This window comes from Aquarana catesbeiana, linkage group LG10 (genome assembly GCF_042186555.1).
Source record: "Aquarana catesbeiana isolate 2022-GZ linkage group LG10, ASM4218655v1, whole genome shotgun sequence".
Classification (NCBI taxonomy): domain Eukaryota; kingdom Metazoa; phylum Chordata; class Amphibia; order Anura; family Ranidae; genus Aquarana; species Aquarana catesbeiana.
Window position 1 is genome coordinate 256,789,863 of NC_133333.1, and position 15,013 is coordinate 256,804,875.

The 15,013-nt window shown below is 46.5% G+C and overlaps 1 protein-coding gene across 1 annotated transcript in view; it reads left to right on the top strand.

Moving 5' to 3' along the window:
• The window catches only part of NPHP4 (nephrocystin 4), a 354,636-nt gene that overhangs the window by 81,509 nt on the left and 258,114 nt on the right, over positions 1-15,013 (top strand). Inside the window, exons 4-5 of the mRNA XM_073603693.1 lie at positions 1,320-1,489; positions 7,978-8,042. Coding sequence (XP_073459794.1) covers positions 1,320-1,489; positions 7,978-8,042 — 235 coding nt within the window. The remainder of the gene's footprint in view (positions 1-1,319; positions 1,490-7,977; positions 8,043-15,013) is intronic.

A 15,013-nucleotide genomic window follows, 5' to 3' on the forward strand; every position in this document is an offset into this window, starting at 1 on the left:
TCCTGCGACGAATGACCCCGGAATTGATGTGTATTGCGTCACTTCCGAGGTCACAGCTGTCATTCCTGCAAATGGTGCTTGAATAGCTGCATCTAATAGACCCCTGATGTCTCTATAAAAGAGATCCTCTCACATGCCCATGCTATCACATCGCTTGTTAGCCCTCTTGTCATAGCAATAAAGTAAACAATACAAAAAATATTTTACAGCGCACGCATTCAAGAATGACATTTCCTGCAAGGCTAGTTAAAATAATAAAATAAAAATAAAGTAAACAAATATATATAAAAATGAAAAAAGTGTAAAAAAAATACAAAAAAATTCTATAAATAAAAATAATTAAAACAAAATTTAAAGCACCCCTATCACACACCCCATATAAAAAGTGCAGCGTAAGGTGAACACGTGTATGTAAACATCAACTGCGCCACACATGTGCGGTACCGTTGCGAATATCATAGTGAGGGCAATAATTGTAGGGCCATCATTATTAATTATCTCAAAATTGATAACCATTTAAAGTGTTGCCTATAGAGAATTTGGGGTACCATAGTTTTTTTTTTGCGATTTTATGAACGTGCGTAATTTTAAGGCTTGATGCGTTTGGTATCTATTTACTCGATGCAACCCAGTCTTTCTTATTTTACAAAAAAATGGGTATAATATTATTTTATAATATTATAAAATAAACATTTTAATTCATTTATTACTGTAAATATGCATTTGATGAATAGCTACACAAATATTGTACAACATAAAGATTGAAACTACCGCCATTTTATTCTCCACGTTCTCTGTTTTCAGAAAATATATTCTATTGGAGGGTTTACAGTCATTTCTAGCAAAGAACGCAAATTTTAAAGTGGTTGTAAACCTCAGACATGAAATATGAACAAAGCAATTCCCTCTATAGTGTTTACTTGTCTCAATCCAGAGCTGTTTGGAGGGAAGAGACACATCCCTCTTCACACAGCACACAGGGACAGAGCTGAGACTGTCAATCACAGGTTGTGTGCTGGAGCTCCCTCCCCTGTCACCTTTGTTTTCTTGGTGTCAGGAAAACTTGCCTTAAGTATGCAGAATAAGTAATAGGGGAGTGAGAATGTTTGTAGCAATAGTTATAGTTAGCCTTTCCTAACACGTTAATCCTTGAATAGTAACAATGTTGAAATGTTTTCAGAATAGGCAGTCTTTCATGTTGAAGCCCCCCTTTAAATTGCACATAAATAACATATGCAGTAAGTCAGAGCTTTCCAAACTTATTTGTATCTGCATCTCAGTCTATAAAGCATTGTATTCTGTCTTCTCTTTGTCTCCAGACCATTTACTTCCACACCCCCTCAAATGATCCCAATAATGTCATTGTGGCTGAAGTGGTCGCTGTATCCAGGAAGAAGGATGGAACCAGACAGGAGTTCTCCTGCGGCTTTGGGCTCCTCCGATTCCTTCTCACCCAGCCAGAAGAAGACGCAGCCAGTCAAAGCAAAAGGTAAACACAGTTATGCTATTATTATTCTTCTGTCATAAACCCCATGCAACGCATGTGGAGTGGCAAAGAGGGCGGGCATTATCACCCACACGTGGCACATATGCGTCCATGGGCGGCAGAGATTTCTGTGCTGAGAACGCTCTCCCAGCTTTGGACTGCTAAGGCTTTTTCATTTGGTACTCTCAGAAGTCTTTATTGTTCAACTGGTTACAACAAGTGGAGCAGAAGACATCCAACAAATTTCGGGGGGCCACACGTTCCCTATCATCAGGGCTGGGTGCAATGGCAGCCATTGCCACTTCTACTGCGAACACCAGCACCGACTGTTGTTTGGCATCCCCTGTCTACAGGAGTATTTTGAGTCCATTTAACATTCTCTCAGTCACTTAGCCCTGATCAAAGGTGACTGTGTGGCCCCCCCGAAACATGTTGGCTGTCTGTCCTGCTTGTTGTAACCAGTTGAACAATAAAAACTTTGGACTCCTAAGTACTTTTTATTTGGCGCTCTCTTTGACCTGTTACACTCAGAAACATTCAAGGCCATCTTTGGAGAGCCAGGATTGTCTACGTAAGCCTTTCTCAACCTTTTCAACACAGAGGAACCCTTGAAAAAGCTTTTCAATCTCAGGGAACCCCTGCTAAAAATGACTATATCTACAACTCATGATACATTAGTGTGGTGGTCAGTGGGAAAAATTTTCCTTACACTTGTGGTCATTGGGAAGAATTCCTCCCTTACTGATAGTGAAGAAGATCAGTGGTGTCAGTGGAAACTTACCCGAGAGGCAGAAATTGCTCAAGGAACCCCTAGCAAACTCTGGAGGAACCCTGGATGAGGAAGAATGCTGCTTACACTTGTGGTCACTGGGAAGAATCCCCCCTACATTACAGATAACCAAAAAGATGAATGGTTTCAATAGGAACTTTTCTAAGAGGCAGAAATTGCTCATTGCTCAAGGAATCCCTAGCAACCTCTGGAGGAAACCTAGGATTTCATGGAACCGTGGTCGAGGAAGAATGCTCTTTACACTTGTGGTCATTGGGAAGAATTACCCCCTTCCAGATAGCAAAGAAGATCAATAGTGTTAGTGGGAATGTATCTGAGAGGCAAACATTGCTCAAGGAACCCTAGGATTCCATGGAACCTTGGTTGAAGAAGAATGCTCCTTAAACTTGTGGTCATTGGGAAGAATTCCCCCCTTACAGATGGCTAGAAAGATGAATGTGTCAGTGGGAACTTATCTGAGAAGCAGAAATTGCTCATGGAAACCCCTAGCAACCTCTGGAGGAACTCTAGGATTCCATGGAACCCTGGTTGAGGAAGAATGCTCCTTACACTTGTGGCCATTACGAAGAATTACCCACTTACAGAAGATCAACAATGTCAGTGGGAACTTATCTGAGAGGCAGAAATTGCCCATTGCTCAAGGAACCCCTAGCAACCCCTGGAGGAACCCTACGATTCCATGGAACCCTGGTTGAGGAAAAATGCTCCTTAAACTTGTGGCCATTGGGAAGAATTCCCCCATTACAGATGGCTAAAAACATGAATGGTGTCAGTGGGAACTTATCTGAGAAGCAGAAATTACTCATTGCTCATGGAAACCCCTAGCAACCTCTGGAGGAACTCTAGGTACCCTGGTTGAGGAAGAATGTTCTTTATACTTGTGGTCATTAGGAAGAATTACCCCCTTACAGAAAGCTAAAAATTAGGGTTGTCCCGATACCACAAGACCGAGTACAAGTACCGTTACTTTTATCAAGTACTCACCGATACCGATTACCGATACTTTTTTTTAATGTCACGTGACAGTGTTTTTTTTGGTTTTTTTTTTACAATTTTTTTTTTTTTTTTTACAATGCTTTCTTTTTTTTCTTTTTTTTTTAGGGAGGGAGGTGGTGGATGGTGTCTGTGTGTTTATTTTAATTTTTATAATTTTTTACAATAATTTTTTAAAATTATTTATTGTAATACTTTTTTTTTTAGTCAGCCGTGTTGGAGGGCTTTGTGAGGTATCAGGGGTTTTAATGGACCCCTTAAATCCCCCCCTTGAAACAAAGAAAGAGACCGAGGATAGAGATTCCCCAGTTCCTTTCTCTGCAGCCTCAGCTGCACTGAGAATGAATGGAGAGAAGAAAGGGGCTCCTCTCTATTCATAAACTGAGACATCGTAATCACAGGAGGTTACATTGTTTCAGTGATGTGATTGGACAGAGTCAGTGATCACTGACTCTGTTCATACATCAAAGGAAGGAGGATGACATGGAGAGGGACAGCAGAACTGAGGGGGACACGGAGGAAAACTGGAGGGGGACAGCAGCAGAAAGGAGGGGGACAGCAGGAGAATGGTGGGGGACAGCAGCAGAGCGGCGGGGGACACGGAGGAAGAAAGGAGGGGGACAGCAGAACGGAGGAGGACACGGAGGAAGAAAGGAGTGGGACAGCAGAACTGAGGGGGACACGGAGGAAAACTGGAGGGGGACAGCAGCAGAAAGGAGGGGGACAGCAGGAGAACGGTGGGGGACAGCAGCAGAGCGGCGGGGGACACGGAGGAAGAAAGGAGGGGGACAGCAGAACGGAGGGGGACACGGAGGAAGAGAGGAGTGGGACAGCAGAACGGAGGGGGACACGGAGGAAGAAAGGAGGGGGACAGCAGAATGGAAGGGGACACGGAGGAAGAAAGGAGTGGGACAGCAGAACGGAGGGGGACACGGAGGAAGAAAGGAGGGGGACAGCAAAACGGAGGAGGACACGGAGGAAGAAAGGAGTGGGACAGCAGAACGGAGGGGGACACGGAGGAAGAAAGGAGGGGGACAGCAGAACGGAGGGGGACACGGAGGAAGAAAGGAGTGGGACAGCAGAACGGAGGGGGACACGGAGGAAGAAAGGAGGGGGACAGCAGAACGGAGGGGGACACATAGGAAGAAAGGAGTGGGACAGCAGAACGGAGGGGGACACGGAGGAAGAATGGAGGGGGGACAGCAGAACGGAGGAGGACACGGAGGAAGAAAGGAGTGGGACAGCAGAACGGAGGGGGACACGGAGGAAGAAAGGAGGGGGACAGCAGAACGGAGGAGGACACGGAGGAAGAAAGGAGTGGGACAGCAGAACGGAGGGGGACACGGAGGAAGAAAGGAGGGGGACAGCAGAACGGAGGAGGACACGGAGGAAGAAAGGAGTGGGACAGCAGAACGGAGGGGGACACGGAGGAAGAAAGGAGGGGGACAGCAGAACGGAGGGGGACACGGAGGAAGAAAGGAGTGGGACAGCAGAACGGAGGGGGACACGGAGGAAGAATGGAGGGGGACAGCAGAACGGAGGAGGACACGGAGGAAGAAAGGAGTGGGACAGCAGAACGGAGGGGGACACGGAGGAAGAAAGGAGTGGGACAGCAGAACGGAGGGGGACACGGAGGAAGAAAGGAGTGGGACAGCAGAACGGAGGGTGCATGGAGGGGGACTGGAGGAGGATGTGGCGACAGTCAGCGGTGATCGCGTGTGGGGGAGTTACAAGCTGAAGGGGGGGGAGAGAAGCTTGTAACTCCCCCACACGCGATCACCGCTGACTGTACAGGTATCGGGTGAAGTATCGGGAGCATTTGCCCAAGTACAACTACTCGGGCAAATGCTTGATATCGGTACCGCTACTAGTATCGGTATCGGGACAACCCTACTAAAAATTTTAATGGTGTCAGTGGGAACTTATCTGAGAGGCAGAAATTGCTCAAGGAACGCTTATCAACCTTTGGAGGAACCCTAGGTTATGGAACCCTGGTCTACGTCTTGAGGTTTGGGCCTAAGACTTTGGGCTAATAGACATCTGTGACCTTGGGCAGGCTTTGAAGAAGCGTTGGATCACATCGCAGAAGCAGAGGTGTTTACTAAGCCGTCTAATAACCTAAAAACTAAAATTTGGAACTGCAAAGCGCCCATATGGCTGATGTCCTTCCGTATGCGTTACAAAGAAGAACTTTGAAGCGAACATCTGAGCATATTTACTGCCGTTATTCAGGGTGCCATTTGGACACGGCGCTCTCATTTAGATGGATGTCATAGCATATTGTCTATATGATTATACGGTTGGGCATGTTGCCTCCAAAGAGGGAAATTCGGCAAGAAAAACGGCTTAATAAATGCAGCAATATAGTCATCTCGTTGAGAAAACCTTCATTATCGGAGACGTAGCCCTCTGAAGAGACGTCTGTATCGCAGTGTGTAATGTTCTGCTGATGTGAATAATGAAATGGATAGCTAATAGAATATTTGGTTAGAGAGATATTAAGTTAGTGGAGCATGAATGATAATCTGCTTGTTTTGAGGTCACAATGGCACTCGCAGAATTTTAATCATGTGCCAGTCAATGAGAATTTGCCTTGAGCCCCGGAGATCTTGGATAACGTCTTGACATGTATATAATACCAGTAATGTAAAAGAAGCAGATTTATTTACCGTATGATACCCCGCCTAAGATTGCTTCTACCGTTCTCTCCCAGCAGAGCTAATTCCTTATCATTGACCCCGAAATACAAAAATGACAATTTGTGTGTCTCCTCTCTGTCACATTGTAAGACACGATCGGTGCTGGAGACTAGGAAACAGCAGAAATTGCTTTTTTTTATACGCTTATAATGTCATTGCTGAGTATTCAGAAGTGGAAAGTTATTCTTTTTTTTAAGCACTTTTTATTTTTAAAGCTGAACTCCAGAGGAAGGAGAACATACAATTGTAGTGAGGCTCCTCTGCACTCAAAGGGGTAAAATTGTTTTAAACCCCTTAAAGTGATATTAAAGCTTACATCTCCGTGTATCACACGCGGCCAGTCACTGCACTGGGTACATGGAAGGTTTAGAACCACTTTAAATGTTCATCTTTTACTAGGATATCTGTGACACACACACATTTACCTACCTCACCTCTTGCTCCAGCAGGCTTCTCCTTCTATCTAACCCTTCCCCCTCAACCTCTTTGGTGTACCAGCCAGCAGTCACACCTGTGACATCATCACTTACAATGCAGGACCATCACTCCCTCATTGTAAATGAAGATTCTGAGGACCCACCCACAGGCTAGAACATCAGAGAGAAAAGGTGAGGGCCGTGTGCCAGGGTGAGTTACAGGTAAAGTAATTAAAAGTGCTGTTTACCAGTACCCTAGGCGTATATAAACCTCACCACGAGGGTTAAATGTTTATTTTTGCCTAGGGTACCTGTAACAAACACCTTTGCTTACCTTATCCCTTGCTTCAGTAGGCTCCTCCTTCCATGGATCTGGTACCCCTCAGTTTCTTCTCTTTAGTGCTTTGTCACACTTGTGAGGTCATCACGTACAATGCAGGACCATCAGTCCTTCATTGTAAGTGAGGATGCCGAGGACCCACCCACAGGCTATGACATTAGAGAGAAAAGGTAAGTGCCAAGGACCCACCCATGCACCAGTTCCAAAGTAGGCTCTTCCTTCATTGGAACTGATGCCACGAAACCTCTTCTCTTCGGTGCTCCGTCTCACACGTGACGTCATCACGTACAATGCAGATCCATTTGTCCTTTATTGTAAGGGAGGATGCCGAGGATCCACCCACAGGCTATGGCATTAGAGAGAAAAGGTAAGTGCCAAGAACCCACCCATGCACCAGTTCCAAAGTAGGCTCCTCCTTCATTGGAACTGATGCCACGAAACCTCTTCTCCTTAGTGCTCCGTCACACCTGTGACGTCATCACGTACAATGCAGGACCATCAGTCCTTCATTGTAAGTGAGGATGCCAAGGACCCACCCACGGGCTATGACATTAGAGAGAAAAGGTAAGTGCTGAGGACCCATCCATGCACCAGTTCCAAAGTAGGCTCTTCCTTCATTGGAACTGATGCCACGAAACCTCTTCTCTTTAGTGCTCTGTCACACCTGTGATGTCATCACTTACAATGCAGGACCATCAGTCCTTCATTGTAAGTGAGGATGCCGAGGATCCACCCACAGGCTATGGCATTAGAGAGAAAAGGTGAGTGCTAAGGACCCACCCATGCACCAATTCCAAAGTAGGCTCCTCCTTCATTGGAACTGATGCCACAAAACCTCTTCTCTTTAGTGCTCCGTCTCACACGTGACGTCATCACGTACAATGCAGGTCCATTTTTCCTTTATTGTAAGTGAGGATGCCGAGGACCCACCCACAGGCTATGGCATTAGAGAGAAAAGGTAAGTGCCAAGGACCCACCCATGCACCAGTTCCAAAGTAGGCTCCTCCTTCATTGGAACTGATGCCACAAAACCTCTTCTCTTTAGTGCTCCGTCTCACCTGTGACGTCATCACGTACAATGCAATACTGGTACCTTACGTGTAAATGAGCCCCACTGCAAGAGCAGTTTTTCCTATTCAGGAAGTTCAGCTTTAAGCTTTGGCCCCATAACATCTAGAAGAAAACTGTATGCACTGGCTGTGATAATAAACCTCTGGACCGTATAACTAGTATTTTCTCTGCATCTCTCTTAGGTTAAATCTTTATCATGGATCTCCTCGAGCGCTTCTTCATCCGTCTTTTAAGGATTTGAATGAATGTAAGTTTTGTTTGATCTCTGCTCTTTCTTCCATCACAGCTGATGTTCAGTGTATTTGGTGCTCTCATTTTATGGTTTAATATTACTTTGTGCCTCCCTATAGCTCAAACACACTGATAGGCTTGTTTTTAGGGGATTCTATCGTCGATTTTAACTACTTCAGCTGCAGAAGATTTTACCCCCTTCATGGCCAGGTCATTTTCTTGCTATTCAGCACTGCGCTGCTTTAACTGACAATTGCGCGGCCATGAAACGCTGTATCCAAACAAAATTTGTATCATTTTTTTTACACAAATAGAGTTTTCATTTTGTGGTATTTGATCACCTCTGCGATTTTTTTTTTTTGTGATATAAATGAGATCAGACTGACATTTTTGAAAAAAACAAACAATATTTTTTACTTTCTGCTATAAAACATGGCCAATAAGAAATGTAATAAATCAAATTTCTTCATAAATTTTGGCCAAAATGTAGGGCTGTCCCGATATTGATACTAGTATCGGTATCGGTACAGATACTTACACAAATGCTCCCCATGCCTACAATCCGATATCTGGGAGAGGTGGCGTTGCTGCGCGCAACCGGAAGTCAGTGGGCAGAGAGGGCAAAGCGCAGGCGAGTCCTCAACAGCAGTGGAACTAGGTAAGCTGGCAGGGGTGCGGGGTGCAGCTGCATTTTCTATCAGGATCGGTGACCGGAGCCGTCACATTCGGTCACCGCCAGCGGTTGAGCATCCCGACGCCCATCTTGGTACACCCTGCATTTGGCCACAGTAAGCCAGCAGCGGACATCTTGTTACACCCAGCCCATATAGTTCGGGCTGGGTGTAACAAGATGTCCGCTGCTACTTACTGCGGCCGAGTGCACGGTGTACCAAGATGGGCTTTGCAGCATAGCATTGCAAAATAAATCCTTCCTTTCCTCACATGTCATTTATTGCTGCATTTCAGTGCCTGCCCATCAGTACCCATAAGTGCCGCCTATCAGTGCCATCCACCTATCGGTGCCAGCCATCAGTCAGTGCCACCTATCAGTACCCATCAGTCAGTGCCATCTATCAGTGCCAGCCACCAGTCGGTGCCACCTATCAGTGCTCATCATTGCTGCAAAATCAGTGCCACCTATCAGTGCTGCATAATCCGTGCCCATCAGTGCCACCTAATCCTATCAGTGCTGCTTAATCAGTGCAACTTATCAGTGCTGCACATCAGTGCCACCTAATCATATCAGTGCCAAACAGTGCTGCATATTAGGGCCTCCTCATCAGTGCCCCTCAGTGCCACCTCATCAGTGCCACCTAATCCTACCAGTTCCCATCAATGCTGCATATCAGTGCCTCTTTATCAGTGCCCCCCCCATCAGTGCCATTCAGTGCCACCTCATCAGTGCCCCATCAGTGCAGCCTCATAATCATTAGTCTGTATTGTTCTTTGAAAACTGTCACATGACATTAAAAAAAAGTATTGGTAACAAGTATTGACGAGTACTTGAAAAAAGTGTGTATTAATGGGTTTGTGTGAAAGTCATAGTGCCTACAAACCATGGTATATACACTGGAATTATTTTTTTTATACTACCAATGGTGACGATCAGGGACTTATAATGGAACTGTGATAGTGCGGTGGGCAATCTCACACTACCTGATACTGGGAGGGGGGGACTGACTAACTGCCATTGACATCACCAGTGACACTAATAGAGTAATAATACTATACACTGACACTATACTAATGACACTGACTGGGAAGGGGTTAACATCTAGGGGCAATTGAGGGGTATAGTATGTGCCTAATAATGTGCGTAATATGTGCTGCTTTTACTAAAAGATCTCTCAGTTTCTTATCCTTGCTTTGCGGAGATGAGAAACTGACAAATCGCTCCCTCTGTACAGAGCTCTGTGTTGTTTGTCAACACAGAGCTCTGGGCTGTGATTGCACACAGCCAATCAGCAGGTAACTACTGTAAACCATTGGCCGCGACTTGCTGACAGGCTCCCGCTGTGGGCAAACACTGCGGGTGGGGGGCACAGGCGCCCGCCCTAAACCTGGAGAAGTACGTGATTGGTTGTTCTGGGATTATCAAGGCCTCAATGTCTTAGAAGGACACACCCCTTTCCTCTCTCCTAGTAGAAGTGGGAACATATCATTGCATATAGTGCTACTTACACACATGCAGGTAATGCAGGGCTTGCTTATGAGAAACCCCAGCATCCTCTGCATACTGATTGCCATGGTGAGCTACATTGCCTAACATGGTGCAGGTCTGCTTTTTGTTCACGTGTTGAGGTGTGCTGCTAACCCTTTTAAAATGATTGCGCTGCGTTACGGAATACACAAGTGTGAAGAAGCCATAAAAAATGAATTACAGGATCCAGTTTTGAGGTAAAACGGGCAATTAGCTCTGTCTTTTTCTGTGGATTGTGCCATGTGCCACCATTTTCTAACTGACTCTCTGCTTCATCCAGCATCTTCTGAACGGCCTCATCTCTCTCTTTCTTCTTCACTTCTTCTGGATCTTCTGATCTCTCTTTCATCTCCTGTTCTCTCCATTCTGCTATCATCCGTCTCTCCTCTCCTTCCTGTTTCCTGGCTGCTCCCTCCTTTTTTTTGTTTAGTCTGAATTCTTCTTGAGCTTTCTGCTCTTAAAGTCCAATTACCGTATTTATCGGCGTATAACACGCACGTTTACCCCCTGATAATAGGGGGCAAATGACGGGTGCATGTTATACCCCAATAGTGTACCTTGGAGGGGAAGGAGGGGGACGAGCGCCGCCGGAATTCACCGAGCCGTCATCTCCTGTATAATCGTCTCTCACTCGGCTCACACACAGTCTCGCCTCCGCCACCGGCATTGGACCAGTGTTCTGTCTATCACAGGAGCTGGTCCAATGCCGATGGTGGAAGCGGGACTGTGTATGTGACTGCCGACTGAGAGCCGAGTAAACAGGAGATGACTGCTCGGTGATTTCCTGCATGAGAGATGCTGAGGCTGCAGATGGGCACAGATCAGGCTGCATTGAGGCTGCAGATGGGAACATATCAGGCTGCAGATGGGCACAGATCAGGCTGCATTGGGGCTGCAGATGGGCACAGATCAGGCTGCATTGAGGCTGCAGATGGGCACAGATCAGGCTGCATTGAGGCTGCAGATGGGCACAGATCAGGCTGCATTGAGGCTGCAGATGGGCATAGATCAGGCTGCATTGAGGCTGCAGATGTGCACAGATCAGGCTGCATTGAGGCTGCAGATGGGCACAGATCAGGCTGCATTGAGGCTGCAGATGGGCATAGATCAGGCTGCATTGAGGCTGCAGATGGGCACAGATCAGGCTGCATTGAGGCTACAGATGTGCACAGATCAGGCTGCATTGAGGCTGCAGATGGGCATAGATCAGGCTGCATTGAGGCTGCAGATGTGCACAGATCAGTCTGCATTGAGGCTGCAGATGGGCATAGATCAGGCTGCATTGAGGCTGCAGATGTGCACAGATCAGGCTGCATTGAGGCTGCAGATGGGCACATATCAGGCTGCAGATGGGCACAGATCAGGCTGCATTGAGGCTGCAGGATGGGCACATATCAAGGTTGCAGATGGGCACAGATCAGGCTGCATTGAGGCTGCAGATGGGCACAGATCAGGCTGCATTGTGGCTGCAGATGGGCACAGAATCAGGCTGCAGATGGGCACAGATCAGGCTGCAGATGGGCACAGATCAGGCTTGCATTGAGGCTGCAGATGTGCACAGATCAGGCTGCATTGAGGCTGCAGATGGGCACAGATCAGGCTGCATTGAAGCTGCAGATGGGCACAGATCAGGCTGCATTGATGCTGCAGATGGGCACAGATCAGGCTGCATTGAGGCTGCAGATGGGCACAGATCAGGCTGCATTGAGGCTGCAGATGGGCACAGATCAGGTTGCATTGAGGCTGCAGATGTGCACAGATCAGGCTGCATTGAGGCTGCAGATGTGCACAGATCAGGCTGCATTGAGGCTGCAGATGGGCACAGATCAGGCTGCATTGAGGCCTGCAGATGGGCACAGATCAGGCTGCATTGAGGCTGCAGATGGGCACAGATCAGGTTGCATTGAGGCTGCAGATGTGCACAGATCAGGCTGCATTGAGGCTGCAGATGGGCACAGATCAGGCTGCATTGAGGCTGCAGATGTGCACAGATCAGGCTGCATTGAGGCTGCAGATGGGCACAGATCAGGCGCATTGATGGGCACTGACCATTATTTTGCTTCAATTTTTTTTTACCTGAAACTTTCCTCTTAAATTGAAGGTGCGTGTTATACGCCGATAAATACGGCACATTTTCAGCGGCGCCACTGAAGAGGAGGTATTGTGTATCTTCAGGGAGATTTCAAAAGCAGCCACAGTCTGAGTAGAGAAGCCTGTCCTCTGCCATCATGTTGCAGAAAAGGCCCCCTTGTTCGCTGCGGGGAAGCAGTGTTCTTTCTGCAGAGGTCTGACATGCCCCTCTCTGCTGAATCAGAGCTAAAGCTCTCCAATCAGCAGGGAGCATGAGCTGATTACAAAACTATGGGTCTGATTCAGTAGGGGCATGTTGAATCTCTACAGAGAGACCACTGCTTCCACACAGTGAACAAGGGGTCTTCTCTGCAGCATGCTGGCAGTGGACAGGGCTTCTCTACTCAAGCTGTGGCAGCTTTAGAAAGGATGCACAAGAAATACCTCCTCATTACTTCCTAAACTTTACTTTACCGTGAGCCCTCCCACCTCATTGGGCGATACTGTTGCATACTGTGTCATTTGTTTCATTATTCAGTGTACCTGCGCTGAGCTCCTTATCACTTTTCTGCCCCCCCCCCCCCTCGATAAGCAGCCATTGTACACGTTATACACTATTTTTTTTTCTTTCCTTTGATCTTTCTCTAAAAAAACATGAAGCGCCACGACGCATAAATCAGGCTGAGGAAACGGCGAGAAAGAGAAAACACGTATGAAAGATAAATGTTCTTAATTTTCTTTTATATGTAGACTGATAAAATGTAATTGCAGGTTCTCCTTCCAGCCAACCTTATCACCCGTGAGGGCATACATCATCCCCGGGCCTAATCATAAATAATTATTTCCTGCTGCAGAAAGGCTGCCCGAGTTATTGGTTTTTGTTTTGCTGCGTCTTCCTACCAAGTGTACAGTTAGTGCGGCTTGTGTGCTGACGACAAGGAGGTTATACTTTAAGGAGCACGCTAACCAAACCAAACCAAACCTTTAAAAAAAACCCTAGGTCAGGACTTTTGAGTTCCTCCACTCCTTCGGGAAGGCTTTCCACAAGATTCTGGAATGTCTGCAGTTGGCGTGCTCCTTATATTTTAAGGAGCACGCCAACCAAACAAACCTTAAAAAAACCCTAGGTCAGGACTTTTGAGTTCCTCCACTCCTTCGGGAAGGCTTTCCACAAGATTCTGGAATGTCTGCAGTTGGCGTGCTCCTTATATTTTAAGGAGCACGCCAACCAAACCAAACCTTAAAAAAACCCTAGGTCAGGACTTTTGAGTTCCTCCACTCCTACGGGAAGGCTTTCCACAAGATTCTGGAGTGTCTGCAGTTGGCGTGCTCCTTATATTTTAAGGAGCACGCCAACCAAACCAAACCAAACCTTAAAAAAACGATAGGTCAGGACTTTTGAGTTCCTCCACTCCTTCGGGAAGGCTTTCCACAAGATTCTGGAGTGTCTGCAGTTGGCGTGCTCCTTATATTTTAAGGAGCACGCCAACCAAACCAAACCAAACCTTAAAAAAACGATAGGTCAGGACTTTTGAGTTCCTCCACTCCCTCAAGAAGGCTTTCCACAAGATTCTGGAGTGTCTGTGGGAACTTCTACCCCTTTGTGAGGTCAGGTACTGACACAGGATGAGAACACCTGGCTCACACTTGGCGTTTCAAAGGTCTTCAGTAGGGTTGAAGTCAGGGGCTCTTTGAAGGACACTCAAGTTCCTACATACCAACTCGCCAAACCATGTCTTTATGGAGCTGGACATCTCATTCCAAAAGCCATTATTATAGAGTTCCTCCTATTGTCACTAATATGGAGTTGCCTCCTTTAACCCCTTTCCGCCACCGCCTGCCATAGGCACTTATCAAGAGTGCTGACTATGCCCCCACCTCCCACCTCCATTCATAGAAGCTGTATTATAGCTGCCAGAAATGGCACCCTACCTCACCCCATCCCACCCCCTCCACCCCATCTCACCCCACCCCACCTTACCTTACTCTATCCCATCCAAACCCATCCATGCCATCCCATGCATGTGCAGTGGTGCCTGATGGGACCGACCTTAATGGGATGACTGCAGTGAACTGTGCAGCTCACACCGACGTTTTCAATTTCTACCCCAGAATCCTAGAGAAAATTGTATGTGCCGATTCATATAAAAAATCAAAACAAGGTTACTTTAAAATAAAGTACTTGTCTACATTTAAAGTATGTGGTATGTGATCCATCTGTGATGATCTGAGGAGGAAAGCATTGAATGGTCACCTTTCAAGAGGCCGCACAAAACACAACAAGCGTTTTATATTCTGTGTATAATAATTAGCTGAGGTTTGTGCCAGGCACACATTAATTAACATGCGGCGCCCGGCACCTGCATAAATTGTCAAGGAGGGGATATAATTCACAAACCTGCTCCAGCTAGCTTTCTCCTCAACTATTAATTTGGAATAGATATGGGCAAGGCAACAGCTCTTTCAAATTAGACGAAGTTGTTTCAAGACACGCATGTACGCTTTTAAATGGCCGGAGGGCCTGAGCGGTGCTTCTGTTATAATGAAATCAGCCTAAAGGGGACCTACAGCCTTTTTACAGTATTTTTAGACATGTAGGTAACTGCAATGTGTTTAATGCTAACAATCGTAATCTTGGGGGTTCATTTTTCTAAATACCTTTGTTTTTGTGTATAGTTTGTAGTTATATATGTACCTGGTATGAACATGGAGGCAGC